The sequence below is a fragment of the Pinus tabuliformis genome, chromosome 5_1 (genome assembly GCF_031772625.1).
Source record: "Pinus tabuliformis cultivar Carrire ecotype Pingquan chromosome 5_1, CPIR1, whole genome shotgun sequence".
Taxonomy (NCBI): domain Eukaryota; kingdom Viridiplantae; phylum Streptophyta; class Pinopsida; order Pinales; family Pinaceae; genus Pinus; species Pinus tabuliformis.
This window is the reverse complement of record NC_142305.1, coordinates 764,606,539-764,623,365: the sequence shown is the minus strand read 5'-3', so window position 1 is coordinate 764,623,365 and position 16,827 is coordinate 764,606,539. Positions and strand designations below refer to the sequence as shown.

Sequence of the window (16,827 nt, the reverse complement as noted above, 5' to 3'; positions counted from 1 at the left end):
ACGGAGAAGATTAAAAGATAATTAAATATTTATCAACAGTTAAGATTACTTTGACGGGGATCAAGCCAGCTAGTCGTTGGAGAATTAATCTATAAATTAGAGGTCATTTGTCACATCAAAGAATCCGATCATTGAGTCGTGTACTAGATTTTGAAGCTCTCTTGTAATCTTTTCTGGAATAATAATAACGCAATGTCTTTGGGGTTTTATTTGATACTGGTGTTCCTCTCCGATATCTTATGGTAATATCATTTTAATGTTTTGTTGATCTTGTGTTATAAATTGTTGGTTAATAACTTTCGTGGAATAATCTATGTTACAAGTATCTTGCATAGGTTATTGGGCTTAAAATAGCGTTATAATTTAATTTGATTAGCATGTATCACTAATCTTTGAAGATTAAATCACTATTTTAAATCTCTATCGATTTGATATCTCAATCCTAAGTGTGCAGAGATCATTTGTATTTAGAAAATTGGGCGTTTGAGGAAGTCCTCAATTGGACCAACCAACTCCTGAGGCATAAAATCTGAAGAGCCTTCCTGATTAAAATCTTAAGATTATCTAACAATTTTCTTCTTGCAGGGATTTTCTGGGCTAGTACCTAAATTTAAAATTTATCTATCTTTTATAATTTGTATTAAATAGATAGATCTGGCTAGGAAGAGCCTCAAATCTACAAATATGGGAGCGAAGTCAGACTCATACTCCTCAGATATGATAGATCTTTAATTTATTTGTATAGATCTGAAGTTTTGTAATATTATTTTAAAATTTTAACATCTAGTTTTTGTTTTTTTTATTTAATTCTTGTATATATGTTGGGTTTGGAGTTTATTTTCATCGTGTGCAGGCACAGATCTAAAGTTTGTCAAGGAGATTTTTGGGTTTTGAGACAGATCTAGGCCTTGGAGGACAAGATCTAGCCTCAAATTCTTGTTTGTAGGGATAAAACGACAAGATATTTTAGCGAAAGTTTTCAGATTCGGGGTTTTCATAAAAAAATTGAGACTTCAAGTCAAATCTTGGGCAATTTTTTTTCTAAATTTAAATTTGATTTTTTTTTAAAGGCCTAGAGGCCCAGCATTGCCTAACACAACCTCTCTTTAGCTTGTCATGGACTTGACTGCCTATCCACAGTCTCCTCATGCTCCTTTTGCTGCCCAGTAGCCTCCCAATCCTTGTCGTTGTCGCTCCTCTAACCCTTGTCCCTCTTCCTTCTCTTCCCTACGCTTGGCCCGCACTTCTTGCCCATGTTACTCCCTTTCCCTGCAACTTTCCCTTTCCTCCTGTCCGCAGGTTCCTCCTCTCGGCCTACTGTCCATCCCAAGACCTATCCTCCTTGCTCCTTAGCCTTCCTTCGCTTTGCCTTACCCTCCTCTCCTCAGTGGAACCTTCTTCTCTACCTTCGGCAACCCTCCGCTGCTTCTTCCTTAACCTTGTGCGAACTCCTTCCTCCTCTGCCTTCCCTCGCTTCCCATCTCTCCTTGCCTTCGCTTCCCTCTTCCTCTCGCTCTCCCTTCATTTCCTTAACACAACCCTCCCTTCCCTTTTTCTTGATGCGTTAACCCTCTTCCCTTCCACGTTGTTGTAGCAGCCTCCCTCCAATCCGCACCCCTATTCAGTCCTTAAACCAGTCAAACACAACATCGATTTCCTTCGTTTGGCGTGGCCTTTTGGCCTTGAAAACAAAATTTTAAATTTTATCCATCCTAACCACTGTGACATAAGTTTGAAATTTTTTTTCTGAGTATTGAGAAAGAATTTGGGCATTCAACTGTGGGAGAGAAGAACATTTTTCTAAGTGAGAGCCTCAACGAAAATTCATAGTGAATTTGGGCCAAGGTCTGAGTTTTTAGTTTGCTCATCATTGGAAAAAAAATTGGTTAAGTAGCTTCAAGGCCTAGGGCCTTCAAATTCTATCTCTAAACCTCTCATCTCATCATACAAAGCATTAAATTCCTAAACAATGACATTAACAGCTAGGGTAAACTACAAGTCTGATTCTTTGTCTTAAAGTGCTTTAAGGTCTGATCATAATACTTGGTTTCATCATTAGTTCAGAAGATAAATTATTTGATTGATTAAGCATTAACTTGGCATCTTGAATTCATTGGTAACCCACTGTTGTTCTGAAGTTAAAGCGCTGAAAGAGAATTTAATTCACTGTTGTCCTCACTATTTTCATCACTGGTTATACTGAAAGTAACTTTGGGGATTGATATTTAGAGATTTTAAATGTTTGCTATTTTTCATGATCTGAAATTGCATATAAACTTAGCTTCTGAAGTGTTTCACATCTGCAGTCCTAGAAGTAATATTTTCTAATTGACTTTTGTTTCATTGAAAAATCTAAGGATGATTGTCTAAAGGACCTTTCTCTTTGAGCTGATAGCATTGAAAACAATTTGTTTCATTTGCCTAGTGCTCAATATAATTGATTAGCTTATGATCTAATTGCATATTGGACATATTTAGATTATTTATTTTGAAAGTTCAAGTAATTAATTTGGGCATTTTTTATATTGAAATTGGATAAATGCTAAATTGTGATTTTGGACAAATTGTACATATTGCGAAAATTTCATTTCAGTATTTTGCATCTTGAGCATTCATTTTGGAATCGAAAATTGAAAACTTGGCTTAAATACTTAGCGGTATAACTCAAAATAAATTGCAAATCTAAGTGCTCCTAAGCTTCAAATGTCGCTTCACTAATCATCTTTTAATTCCTCCTTTGCATTGAAAACAATTTGTTTCATTTGCATAGTGTTGAACATAATTGATTAGCTTATGATCTAATTGCATATCATACATCTTTAGATTATTTATTTTGAAAGTTCAAGTAATTATTCTGGGCTTTTTTTATATTGAAATTGGATAAGTGCTAAATTGTGATTTTGGACAAATCATACATCTTGCGAAAATTTCATTTCAGTAGTATTCTGCATCTTGGGCATTCATTTTGGAATTGAAAATTGAAAACTTGGCTTAAATACTTAGTGGTATAACTCATAATAAATTGAAAATCTAAGTGCTCCTAAGCTTCAAATCTCGCTTCACTAATCATCTTCTAATTCCTCTTTGCATTCTGCATTCTCAATTAGTCTTGCATTTAATAATCGACCCCCAAGCATAAGTTTGGTTGTAAGAAAGATAGGAACACCTTTGTGTCTTCTCTTGAAAAGTCTAGTGTTTTTAGTGTCTAAAACGGTGACCTTGCAGTGGTCAAAGCCACAACCTCTACAGCGCCAAAGGTACCAGGTACGTTATATTTCAAGGAGAGGGATCATTAATCACACCCTCGTGTGCTTCACCTTGACTTCTCTTTGCTATTCTCTATAAAGTTTAGGCTCAATACAAACAAAGTTTAAAGGACGTACTTAGAATATGCATATAAAATAAAATCAATTAAGATTCTTGCATTTCACTTAAGTCATAGGGATTGCATTTTCATATAGGACAGTTAATCATTAAAGCAATAGTTGTCCATTCAGTACTTCACCTTAAATTTACTTAGCAAGATAGTTGACTCCACAAGGCACTGGTATCAATCATCTAAATTTAATCGAATCCTTTAAAAGTCTTGCTAGATCTAAAGAGGTACTTAGTTGCTCAACTGTGTCTCTTGGATTGGTTGGTTCCTTCTTCCATCCATTTTCTTAAGGGTCTACCCCCCTTTGTTTGTTGTGGGAGACAACTTAAACGGAGAGATTGGGGATCAGGGTGACAACCCCCGATTTGAGCAGTTGTCGTGGTGCCTAGACATTCTATGCGACAACATTTTTTGGCGCCGTTGTTGGGGACCAATTTTTGGACCTTGGCTTTGCGACATCCGTATTAATCATTTTCATCTTATCATTTATCATCCTTTCATCTCTCAGTAGGATAAGTTCCTTGTCCTCGGTTCCTTTCTTGCATCTGGATTTATCAAAGTTAGATTTATGTTCGGGTGGCGACTCCATTTCTTTTATCTTCTACAGGAGTGTGTACTAGAAGACATCCAAGTAGCTTGGTTAATCCTGCTCCTGATCCTGAAAGGGCTCTCAGAGTACGATTACACAAGCTCTCTTCCCATACACTTCTTGTTAATCTCGGACAAGAAGCTCTCTCTGATATCCATTTGCTTTTTCTTGACCCGGCTAAGCAAGACATCATGGACTTGTTTGCCCCTTGTAACTTTGCTAACATTCAAGGTTATCCCAATGATCTTCCGGAGAAGGGGATTGACAAATTGCCCTCTTTTCAGGGCAATAATGCAATTAGTGCTCAAGCTCATCTCAAAGATTTTAGCGCTTGGATGGGTAAACATGCTAGAAATGTCGATTATGATCATGAAGATGTGAAGATGAGCCTGTTTGTTCTTACTTTGGAAGAAGATGCTTTGGATTGGTTTACGGAAAAGCCCGATAATTCATTTGACTCATTACAATCGATTATCAATGCCTTTAAGGAAAAGTATGGAGATAAGAGAGAAGAAAGGCATCTAGTTAAGGCTATCAGTGTCATAAAGAAGAAGGAAAATGAAACTGTAGAAGAGTTTAATAGGAGATTTAATGGTATTATTAAAGAATTACCTCAAGATTATAAGCCTTTTGATAAATCTCTTTTGGATTTTTACATTGATGCTTTTAATCCTGATACTTCTTATGAATTGAGACAGGCTAAGAGTCATGACTATAAAGTTGCTCAGACTTTAGCTGAAGAGCTTGAAAAGGATAAGAAAGCATCTGGGAAGTCTGAAATCCCAAGTTTTCATACGGCGTCAACCAAATTGAAAGAGCCTAAAGGGAAAGAGGTTAAAGAATTTGATGATGATCCTATGCAAAAGTTACTACAGAAACTTGAAAGCATGGAGCTAAATCAAGGAAAGTTGATATCTAACCATGCTAAAGAAATAAGTGCCTTACACTCTAGATTGGTCCAAATGGAAAGGTCTCAAGCCCAAAGTTCCCAACCTAGAAATAATAATAATAATCAGAATAATAATGCTTGGCAAAGGAAAGGATCATCTAATGACCAAAGACCTCCAAATCCTCTTGAGTCTGCTGATCTTGTGGATGAAACTCCTCCTTATTGTAGGGCTTGTGATGCTCTTCATGAAGAGGCTACTTGCCCCATAGTTAAGAGGATTTTGGATAGTGGGATGTTTGGAATAAGTAATCAAATAAATGTGGTTGGCAAGGAGTTTTCATTATCTATGGAAGATTGGATGGAAGTTAAGGAAAATAGTCATGAGGTTAGGCCTTCTACATCTTCCTTTAGTATAAATAATTTTGATCATGAAAAGGATTTGATGGTTGAATTATTTGGTGAAAATCTTTCTCCAGAGAAAGTCTTGGAAATTGTGAAATATAAGGGTTTGACTTACCAAAGAAGGGATAAGGATCAAAGTGGAAATCAAATTCCCCCTTGAAGTTTTAACCCTAGTTCAAGCTCTGGTTTGGATGTTGATTTGGGAAGTTGGTTTAATAATGCAAAAATTTGGGTTCTTGTCACCGAGATATTGAAGATTCCTTCCCAAAAGGCTAAGTTATTAAAAGCCATTGAAGCTCCTCATGTGAATGTTTCTCAACAGAAGGCTCTTGAGACTGTCTATCAGGATGCCCCCATATATTTGCAAAGTATGGATTCAGATAACAAAGATCATCAACCATTTTTTATTACTTTGCTGGTTAATGGTTATAGATTGTATAACTGCATGTTGGATTCTGGTGCCTCGGCTTGTGTTATGACCAAGAGGGTCATGGAGCAACTTAACTTAAGAATTTCTAGACCTTACTACAACATATGTGCCATGGATTCTAAGAAGATTGAAGTTCATGGGTTGATTAAGGATTTACAAGTTCATTTATCAGTTTACCCTGACATAATGATTGTAATGGACATAGTTGTAGTTGATGTTCCTGATGCTTGGGGCATGTTGTTGTCTAGGAAATGGGCCTTTGATCTAGGTGGAAGTATTCAGATGAATTGGTCATATGCTACGATTCCTTCTCCTAGAGGTGATGGATTTGTTAGACTTAACAGAGAGCCTGAAAGAAGATTCCATGTTGAAGATCCTAAGAGTCCCCATAATGAAATAATAAAGGAACAACCTAGCCTTGGGATTATGCCATTCTGTCTAACTCTATAATTCCCCCAGAGGTCAAGGTTGATGAGAAGGTGGGTGATTTAAAGAATAAGGTATGGTATATGTATTTTGATGGTGCATCTTCTAGGCATGGTAAAGGTGCTGGAATTGTATTAAAGTCTCCCCTTGGTCATATTTTCAAATTTGCCTATAGATTGGAGTTTGGAGCGACCAACAATGTTGCCGAGTATGAAGCTTTATTGTTGGGTCTCGAATTGGCAAAAGATTTGAAGGTTAAGTTGCTTAGTATCAAGGGAGATTCTGATTTGGTTATCATGCAAATTAAGAATAAGTTTACATGTAAAAACCAAAGATTAAGGAACTATCGAAATGTTGTATGGGATACTATGGAATGTTTTGATGCTCTGGATCTAGAAGCTATCCCTAGAGAAAAGAATAACTTGGCGGATGAACTTGATGTAGCAACATCTACTTTGCTGTTATCTAATGAAATGTTGAAGGATAAGATTAAAATGGAGATTATTTTTAGACCTTCTGTACCTGACAATATGGAGCATTAGCAGGTTTTTTATGATGAAAGACAGGTGATTCGTTTTCTCAGTAAGTTGGATGAATTTGAAAATTTTGAGGTTAGTTATAAAGATGATCGATCTGAAAATAATGAAGATATAACTAATCTCCCAAGAACATTGTCACTTTGGAGCAACATTTCGATCATCATGATGCTACAAAGAAAAAAGATGAAATTAAGATGGATCCAGGGGAGTTCATTGAAGTATATATTGGTACCTCTAGTGACCCTAAGATTGTAAAAATAAAAAAAGGTTAATTAATTTACTTCATGAATATAGATGTTTTAGGATTTTATTATGATGAGTTAAAAGGTTATAAGGAAGATGTCATGGAGCACACTATCCCTTTAAAAGATGAAAATTATAAACCCTTTCGTAAAAAACTTAGACAGATAAATCCTCAGCTGGCCCCCTTAGTTCAAAAGGAGCTTTCAAAGATGCTTGCAACGGGAATTATTTCTCAAACTAGGCATTCAACATGGTGTTCTAACTGGGTGATTGTTAGAAAAAAGAATGGGACAATCAAACTTTGTGTCGATTTTAGAAACCTCATTCTAGCATGTAAAAAGGATAATTACCCTTTGCCAAACATGGGGACTATGTTGCAAAGAGTAACGAGTTCAGGAATGATGTCATTGCTAGATGGTTTTTCTGGATACAATCAAATATGGATTAAGAAAGAAGATTGGCACAAAACTACTTTCACCACACCATGGGGTACATTCGAATATATTAGAATGCCTTTTGGATTAACTAACGTTGGAGCCGCCTTTCAGAGGGCCATGGATTATGCCTTTAAGAGTTTAATTGGTAAAATCATTGGGATATATCAGGATGATCTTACGGTTTTTTCTAAGGATGGTATCAGTCATATAGGTCATCTTAAGAAAGTTTTTGACAGATGTAGAGAGTTTGGAATCTCCTTCAATCCTAGTAAATCTGTATTTGGAGTAATTGAAGGGAAGTTACTTGGTCACATCATCTTGAAAGATGGGATCAAGATAGATCCTGAAAAGGTTGAGGCAATCCAAAAGATTCATTTTCCTCATAATCTCAATTCCCCTCGGTCTTTCTTTGGAAAGAAGACAGTAAAAAGGGTTTTCAAGAAATCAAAGGTGCTATTGCAAAAGCTCTTGTTCTAGCTAACCCTGATTATTTTAAATATTTCATGGTTTTTTCTTTTGCTTCAGAAGATACCATTGCTGGTGTCTTATTACAAAAGAATAAGGAAGGTCACAAACAACCTATTGCTTTCATGAGTAGAGCTCTTCAAAATTTTGAATTAAATTATACTGCCATGGAAAAGCAATCATATGCCTTGGTCAAGTCTCTTAAGCATTTCAGGACTTGTGCTGGTTATTCTAAAATCATTGCTTTTGTCCCACATAGGGTTGTTAAAGATATATTAACTCAGACTAATTGCTTAGGGACTCGTGCTAGGTGGGTTACTAAGATCTAAGAGTATGAATTGGAGATTAGACCCACTAAGTTGGTCAAAGGTCAAGGATTGGCTGAAATGTTGACTAAAGGTAATGAAAAAGCTCTTGGTTTGATTTGTCTGAATGATTTATCTTCACCTGAGCTACAGAGATTAGGAGAGCATGATTGGTACAAGGACATCATTCATTATTTGTTAAATCTTACATGTCTTGATCATTTAGTTGCTCATAAAAGAAGGGTTCTTAGATTAAAAGAAACTAAGTATTGCCTTATGAAGGATGGCCTCGAATGGAGAAATCCTGAGGGTATTATACTTAGATGTGTTGATGAAATTGAGTCCAAGAAGTTAATTTCTGAGTTTCATTCAGGATTTTGTGGTGGCCATTATGCTGCAAGAACTACCGCCCACAAAATTCTTAGAGTTGGTTATTATTGGCCTTCAATATTTTCTGATGTGCATAAGTTTGTTAGAAGTTGCCAAGCCTGTCAACTATTCACTGGGAAACAGAAGCTAGCTACCCTGCCCTTACAACCTGTGGTTGTTGAGGCACCTTTTCAGCATTGGGGTCTAGATTTCATTGGGAAATTTCATGAAAATTCTAGCAATGGCTACTCATGGATTTTACACACTATTAATTATTTCACTAAATGGGTTGAAGCCATTCCTACTAAGAATGCCATTGAAAAGGTTATTATGGATTTCATTGAAAATCACATCATTACTAGATTTGGTGTCCCAACTAAAATCACCACTGATAATGCCAAAGCTTTTAGTTCTGCAGAGTTTTCATCTTTTTGCTTTAAGTATGGCATTGTATTATCTCATTCATCTAACTACTATCCTCAAGGTAATGGCCTTGCTGAATCAAGTAATAAAAATCTTATAACCATTATCAAGAAGATAGTAGGAGATAATAAGCGGTCCTGGGATAGCAAAATCAAGTATGCATTATGGGTAGATAGAATTACAAAGAAAAAAGCTACTGGTAAAAGTCCCTTTGAATTAGTTTATGGCTCGGATGTAACTCTACCTGTGCACCTTAAATTGCCATCTTATCAACTCCTTCAACATTTTTCTACTGATAAAGATGATGTCCAAAATAGAATTGATCAAATTGTGGAGTTAGATGAAACTCGAAGAAAAGCTTTTGATAATGTGTAAAAGTCAATCTAATGTTAAGAAAAGCTTTGATAAATCTTCTCGAGCTAGATCTTTGTAGGTTGGAGATATGGTACTACTTTGGGATTGCAAAAATGAGAAACCAGGAAATCACAAGAAGTTTGACAGTTTGTGGCTAGGTCCTTATATTATCAGAGGCATCGCTGGACCAAATTCATTCCACTTGAGAAGATTGGATGGTGAACCACTTGACTTACCTGCAAATGGCCAAATGCTCAAGCTGTTCTTCAAAGATGACATCTAATGCCATAGGACATCCTTTATATCGTATTTCCAACCCTACACCTTGTCATTCAACATTTCATTTCTGTTTTTAGATTAGATTTACTTTTCATGTTAGCAGAATGGTTACTGGTTACAAAGCTTCTATTACATGTACTTAATGCTATATAATGTTTTTTTGGATGGAAGTTGTTAGAGTCGGTCTAGTAGCCCTCCATCAGCGATCAAAGCTCTTTGCATTTGCATAAGTAGGTGTCTCATCAGTGTCATCTCATTGCATTCCATTAGGCATGCCATAACCCTGATGGAGGAGCTGGTGTCTTTATTCCCCTCTTGGCACTGCTGGATCAAGTTGTTTCAGTCAATAAACTCTTTCAAGGTTACTTGTCTTGTCTTGAGGTCAAAAGTCCTAGGTCTAGGGTTTAGGTCCAATTTGTCTTTGAGGTCATGTCTTTAAAAGTCAATAAATGCCCAGCAGGCCAGAGGGATGACTATCAAAGTATTTCTTCAAAAGATTTCATCTTGTACAACTAATTTTTACCTTGGATTTAAAAACCCTGTTTTTAAAGACAAGGTCATTTTCTCATTTTTGTAAAAAGTTGTAAAAATTCAAAATTTTTCGAAAGTCAGCATGCAGCCCTGGTCCCCTTTGCCAAGATTCCTCAGAAGCTATCCCTACAAAAATTTTCAAGAAAAAGCATCAGTTCAACCAATTTCAGGACAAAAGGAAACCATAAAGTCAGCAGCATTTAAATTTTGAAAAAGTGTCATGTTATAAACATTAGAAAGAGGGTTTGAGGGGAAATTAATTTAAATCAAGCTTATAAAGCCCCTCTCTCCCTCCATTTGGTCATCATTTGCCTCAAAGCAAGAGTGAAAGGCGATTTGAAGAGAAACTAGGCGAAATTGCAGACAGAGCCCGCGCGCGACCCATTCAGACCTGCACGCGACGTGTTGGGCAGGCGCGACGCGTCAAGGGAGTCATCGCAGTTGGAAAAAAGCACTGGCGCGACGCGTTGGGCGCGCGCGACCCGTCCAGACCCGCGCGCTACATGTTGGGGATTCATCCACAGAAAATTGCCTGTAAACTGCAAAACGACCCCAAATTTCTTCAAGGTTGCAGGTAGGCCTCCAATCATCAAAATGTATTGTTTGCTAAAGCTTGAAAGAGCATGAGAATGTATTTAAAAGCCATTATTTTCAAATGAGGAGTCCATGTGTATTTGCTTAAGAATGTCAAAGTGCTAGTAAAGCTAGGGTTTGTTTTGCTGTTTTCAAGGTCATCCTTTTCACCCCCACTTTTTCCCCACATCCCTTTACCACCTCCCATATCATTTCTACCTAATCTCCCTACCAAAAATACCAAAAGCCCTAAAACCCTACCCCTATTCCTAAAAATCAATAATATAACCCTAAACCCTACCTCCCATAAAACCCTTGCAAATTATAATTGTGTGATGGTGTATATGTCATGATTCATTCCCTTAATTCCCTATTTCATATATTTTCCCTAATTTCCCTTAAAAGTCTCCCCTCCCTAACATCTCCCTTGTGTTATTTGTCCCCTTGAAACAACATTTCAACAATTAAAACAACAGATTTTTGAGCAGAAGCAGTGGTACATTTCAGCCACTTTGCTCTTGAAACCATGTCAGAAACCGAAACCGACTATGAGCAAAGTGATGACCGTGAGTCAACACTAGAGGTTGAGGTACAAAGGAGGCCTCACAGGGGTGGTAAGAGTGGTCAGCATGTGAGAGAGGAGCCCACCTCTTTGACCTATTTGCGGGCTTGTCCACTTGCAGTCACATGTTTTCGCCACCTGTCATGTTATGAGTTTTGCGAGAGGATTTCTCAAATTCAGCATCACAGGGAATTGGTCCGCTTGTTTGTTTTGCATTTGCATAACGGGTATGTGAACCTTGCAGGGGTGGATTTTACATTGACACCTGAGATGGTTGCTCAAGCAACAGGGATACCTAATGTTGGAGAAGAGTGGAACAAGCGCAAACTATTGGACAGATTTCAGTATGAGCCCTACATTAAACCTGCATATATGAGGCACATGACTGGTGTATTTCCTTTCAGATTTTTGAGGGATGAGTATGCTCCCTTGATGAGGCTCATCATGCGCTATTTCACCTGTGAGGGCAGATTTTCATGTTTGTATTCGTACCATATTCGCTTGTTGATGCATTTCACACGGGTACGGATGATGAACATACCATTTTTCATGTGCCGGAATATTGAGAAGATGGTGCCCTTGATGCAGAGAAAGAGCCCAGCACAGCAACACAGGAGCATCTATCATTATGGTTTGATCCAGCTTGTGGTCATACATCAGTTGGCTCAGCAGGGTATCCCATGGGAGGATTTTATCTCTCGTGATTTTTTCACAGCGCCACCACCACCTCCTGAGGTTGTTCATGAGGAGGGAGGACCATCACAGCAGCATGATATCCCTGAGACCAGACATGTCAGCTCTCCTCCATTGGTCACATATCAGAGAGGCCACAGGGCCTTATTTGCATCAGCTCGGCGAGTATTTTCTCCACATCAGGTGGAAGGGGTCTCGCCTTCTTCATCAGCTCAGCGAGTGTTATCTCCACATCAGGTGGAAGGGGCCTCGCTTCCGACAGCAGCACATGTATCAGAGAGGGGCAAGCAGCCCATGATTGAGGAGGGACCGTCAGGTGATCCAGATATCGACATCATTGATCTTGACATCCATTCTCCTAGCACGGAGCTTCACGAGATCATTCAGCAAAAGGAAACTGAGAACCGCTTGTTGCAGCAAAAGTTAGAGATGGCACAATGGACAACTACATATTTGGAGCAGCGCAACAAGCAATTGGAAGATGAGCACACTCTTGATGAGTTGCGGAGGATTCATGAGGACCGCAACTTGGCTCGCAAGAGACCCGGTGATTTGGTACCCGTTGAGCGAGAGGCTATGCTTCTCCGGGTCAATGCTCATTTGGAGAGGTTGCTGGCCAAGGCCAACCAAGATAAGGACCTGCTCCAGAACATGAAGAACCACTATTGGGCCCGAATGCACGTATGCAAGGCAAGAATGAAGGTGCTCCAAAGACGGTTGGCCAAAGCACTAAAACGAAGGAAAAGGCCCGATCCCCTCCACATCTTGGCTGAGGCTTCCTTGAAGGAGCATGATGCTAAATGACTTAACTCCAGCACAAATTTCAAAAAATTTTGAGCATTTTTGGTCACTTGTGAATTTTTGGGCAAAAAACAGGTTTTCTCCACCAACACGTCGCGCGCCGCGCGTGACCCTTTCGATGGGCAACTCCTTTTCAAGAAAACTCAGCATTTTTGGATTTGTCATGTAAAGATACACTTGCTCAGCAATTGCCAAGAAATTTCACCAAGTTTTGGGTCTCCAGAAAGTCAAAAAACAAGCAAAAAATGACTTTCTGCCACCTTTTTGACACACAGAAAGCAGTCTTGGGAGATTGCAATTTTGGAGGGGCAAATGGCCACCAAATTCAGAAATTCCACTTGGGTTGGAAAGTAGACATCCAGACCTTTCCAACAAGCCCACTTTTGCCTCATTTGGATACCTGGAAGTGCCTCAAAAGCAGCTCCAAATGCGCGCGACGCGTTCAGGATCAGGGCGCGACGTGTTGGGCAGTTTTCACAGAAATTCACCTACAGCTCAGCAAAACGCAGTTTTGACTGGATTTGACTTTTTGGAGTAGATTTTGATCTTCCTTGTTGTAAATGATGTAATTTTATGATATTTTGACACTTCTTTATCTCTTCTAGAAGATTCATTCATGAGATAGGCAAAAATTTAATGAATGAATTGGTTTCCTAGCTTATAGAGGCAAGTTGTTTTGACTGTCTAGTTTTCAGTGCTCAGTTTAGAATTGGTTGAAACAGCTCCTAGGATAGTGAGCTCGACCCCTAGAGGCAAGGAAAGATGTTAGATTGCCTATATTATGTACTTTCTTGGTCATTTTCATGGTTGGACTCTTGAGGGAGAAAGCTTCTATTGTATTACTCATTGTATCTCTGCAATTTTGGCAAAGGAAGAAAGACCAGGATTTTGCAGTCCTTTTTGGGATTCTTGTGGTTACATGTATTGATGGTGTGTTTCTCTTTGTACTTGTAAGTTTGTTATGTGAATCATCTTCTTACTTTTCCTTCTGCAAATTAGGCAAATGAAGTGTTAAAGTAGAATTCATGATTGCCATGCTCTGCTTTTAAGTTTGCTTAATATCAATGTTTTCATCTGTTTAAGGAGAACTCAAGGTGTTTACTTGCTCTCCTTAGCTCCTCACCAGTCATTCTTGCCCATCTGAATCTTTCAAAGGCATCAATACAGTCTCCTACCTTGCCCCAAAGAACCCCCTGCAAAAACTGTGTCCAATCCCCGCACCCAAAATTGCCTTTCCCCGATTTTCCACCAAAATCCCAAAAATCTCAAATCAAACCTTTTATCAGTTTACTAGCCTAAAATCAGTGTTCTTTATTGGTTATCTCCGCCCTTTGAAGATCTTTGTCGAGATATATCGGAGAGAGCCCTCTCCTGCCCCGTAGGGCTAGCTACGAGGCTAAGTGGTTTGATGTTGCCTTGGAGTTTGCCTTTCTCAGCCTGAGGTGAAATTTCAAGCGCTAACAGAAGCTACTTATACGATTTTGTGTGTTGCTTGGGTGCAGATTCTGGATTCTCACATTCCTTCGGTGAAGCAATGTGTCCCCAAGTAAAGCCAGATGTTGACCACTCCATGTCAACAACCCTATAGCAGTACACCCCTTTTTTCGCAAAAGGGATTTCATCATTTAGATCATCCAAGATTCATCATCAATCTTCAGTTTGTTAAAGTTGTAAACCCATTCTGCATGTTTATAATGTAAATGATCTTAGTAAGACCATTATGTATGTAACAACCTAGGTAAGCCTATTATTTTGGTGACGATTTCTATCCTAGGAGGTTTTTTGTCTCACTGATTCATCTGTGTTTTTAGACACAAATGATCGACAATTTTTTTCCCTCCAACCTTACCCCAAAGCAAGAGTGGATTTTGTCGTCAAGATCTTAGGTAAGTCCTGATGTTCTAGTCGAGTCTTCTATAAAATTAATTTGGGAGTGATTTAAGCTAATTAGCTAAATTGCTTTATTACAAATTACTTGGTCTACTAGATCATATTGAGTCATAGAATGGGGTTTTATAAATGAGTGTCTATAATGAATGAGTTTTCCCCCTTCATGTATTAAATTGTAATATCTTGGTATAAAAAATATTTTAATCCATGGTTTCTCATATTTAGACATCATGGTTAAAATATTTGAGGGTTGGAAAAATTATTAATCCCCTCATGAGTCAATTTATTAAATTTTCTGCCAAAACTAAATTAAAATCATAAGCCAAAAATTTAATTAATTTTGTGTCCTATGAAAAATTAATTCTCCAAATTTAAAAATTCGCAGGTCTCAGAGAAATTAATTTTTGGAGGTCCCCGACCAAGGGAATATTGAAAATTTCAACAGATTTTGGACCCTTGGGCCTTGATAGTTAAGTCATCCTCAATTTTTTGAAGAAATCAACTCAAAATAATTAATTTTGAGTTGATTAAAAATGAATTAAATGAAAAATTCGAATTTTCCTCTAAAATAAAATAATTTCGACAGAGAAGAATAAAAGATAATTAAATATTTATCAACGGTCGAAATTACTTTGATGGAGATCAAGCCAACTAGCCGTTGGAGAATTAATTTGTAAATTAGATATTATTTGTCACATCAAAGGATCCGATCATTGAGTCGTGCACTAGCTCTTGAAGCTCTCTTGTAATCTTTTCTGGGATAATAATACCAAAAAGTCTTAGGGATTTTATTTGATGGCGGTGTTCTTCTCTTGTATCTTATTGTAATATTGTTTTAATGTTCTGCTGATTTTGTGTTATAAGTTGTTGGTTAATAGCTTTCGAGGGAATACTCTATTTATAGGTATCTTGCATAGGGTATTGGGTTTAAAGTAGCATTATAATTTAATTTGATAAGTAGGTATCTCTAATCTTTGAAGATTAAATTGTTATTTTATATCTCTATTGGTTTGACAACTTAATCTTAAGTGTGCAGAAATCATTTGTATTCAGAAAATTGAGCGTTTAGGGAAGTCATCAGTTGAACCAACCAACTCTTGAGGCATAAAATCTAAATAGCCTTGCTAATTAAAATCCTAAGATTATCTAACGATTTTCCTCTTGCAAGGATTTTCTGGGCTAGTACCTAAATTTAAAATTTTATCTATCTTTTATAATTTGTGCTAAACAGATAGATCTGGCTAAGAAGAGTCTCAAATCTACAGATCTGAAAGCAGAGTCATACTCATACTCCTCGGATCTGATATATCTGTAATTTATTTGTATAGATATGAAGTTTTGTAATATTATTTTAAAATTTTAACATCTGGTTTTTGTTTTTTTATTTAATTCTTGTATATATGTTGGGTCTGAGGTTTTATTTTCATTGTGTGCAGGCACAAATTTGAAGTTTGTCAAGGATATTTTTTGGTTTTGAGGTAGATGTAGCCCTTGGAGGGAAAGATCTAGCCTCAAATTCTTGTTTGCAGGGATAAAACGACAAGATCTTTTAGCGAAAGTTTTCAGATTCGGGGTTTATTTCTAAGACTTGAAGTCAAATCTTGGGCAAATTTTTTTCTAAATTAAAATCAATTTTTTTTTTAAAGGCCTAGATGTTGGAAAAAGTAACTATGTTCGGACTTCAATAATGTACTTGAGTCATTATGTAATGTACTTGTCAAAAGAATAAAGAAAATATTTTTTTATTATTATTGTTCTGACTTATTAAAGCATGGGTTTCATGCTTGGGTCACCATGTTTTAGGTCAAAGTCTCCATTGAGGAGTTCTAGGATACAAAGTCCCCATTGAGGAGTTTTAGGATTTATTTTGAGTCTATAAAATTATTGTACATTTAAAGAGACCCTTCTTGGGCTTTTGAATTATGTAAAAAGGTTAAGTATTGAGTCAAATATGAATTATGAAACCTCCACGCCATGTCGGCCTAAGGGAAGATCAAGTCGGCCTAAGACCCTATTCGACCCCACAAGAAGCCTATAAAAGGAGATTGAATTCATTTGGAGCATCACTTCTCATCAAGTTCGAATTTTCTCTACTAGGCAAAAGTGTGAAAATCTGTTTGTTGGGCAAAAGTGCGAAGTGGGTAGTTGGGAAAGTCTGTTGCCGGGAAGCCGAAGTGAATGCGAGTTTGGGTGAGTCTAAGGAGTCAAAGAAAATCGAAATTTTGGTGGTGGTCTCTCTTTGTTTTGTGCT

The 16,827-nt window shown here is 37.5% G+C and overlaps 2 protein-coding genes across 2 annotated transcripts in view; both read left to right on the top strand.

Moving 5' to 3' along the window:
* The first annotated feature begins 6,195 nt into the window (after positions 1-6,195).
* On the top strand, positions 6,196-6,654 carry LOC149167160 (uncharacterized). The gene has a single exon (XM_089430389.1). It carries the CDS (start codon positions 6,196-6,198, stop codon positions 6,652-6,654), a length of 459 nt encoding a protein of 152 aa, XP_089286515.1.
* A 749-nt stretch (positions 6,655-7,403) lies between these two features.
* LOC149167159 (DNA (cytosine-5)-methyltransferase DRM2-like) overlaps positions 7,404-16,827 on the top strand; it is a 166,312-nt gene continuing 156,888 nt past the window's right edge. Inside the window, exon 1 of the mRNA XM_089430388.1 lies at positions 7,404-7,781. Within this exon, the coding sequence (XP_089286514.1) occupies positions 7,404-7,781 (378 nt within the window). The remainder of the gene's footprint in view (positions 7,782-16,827) is intronic.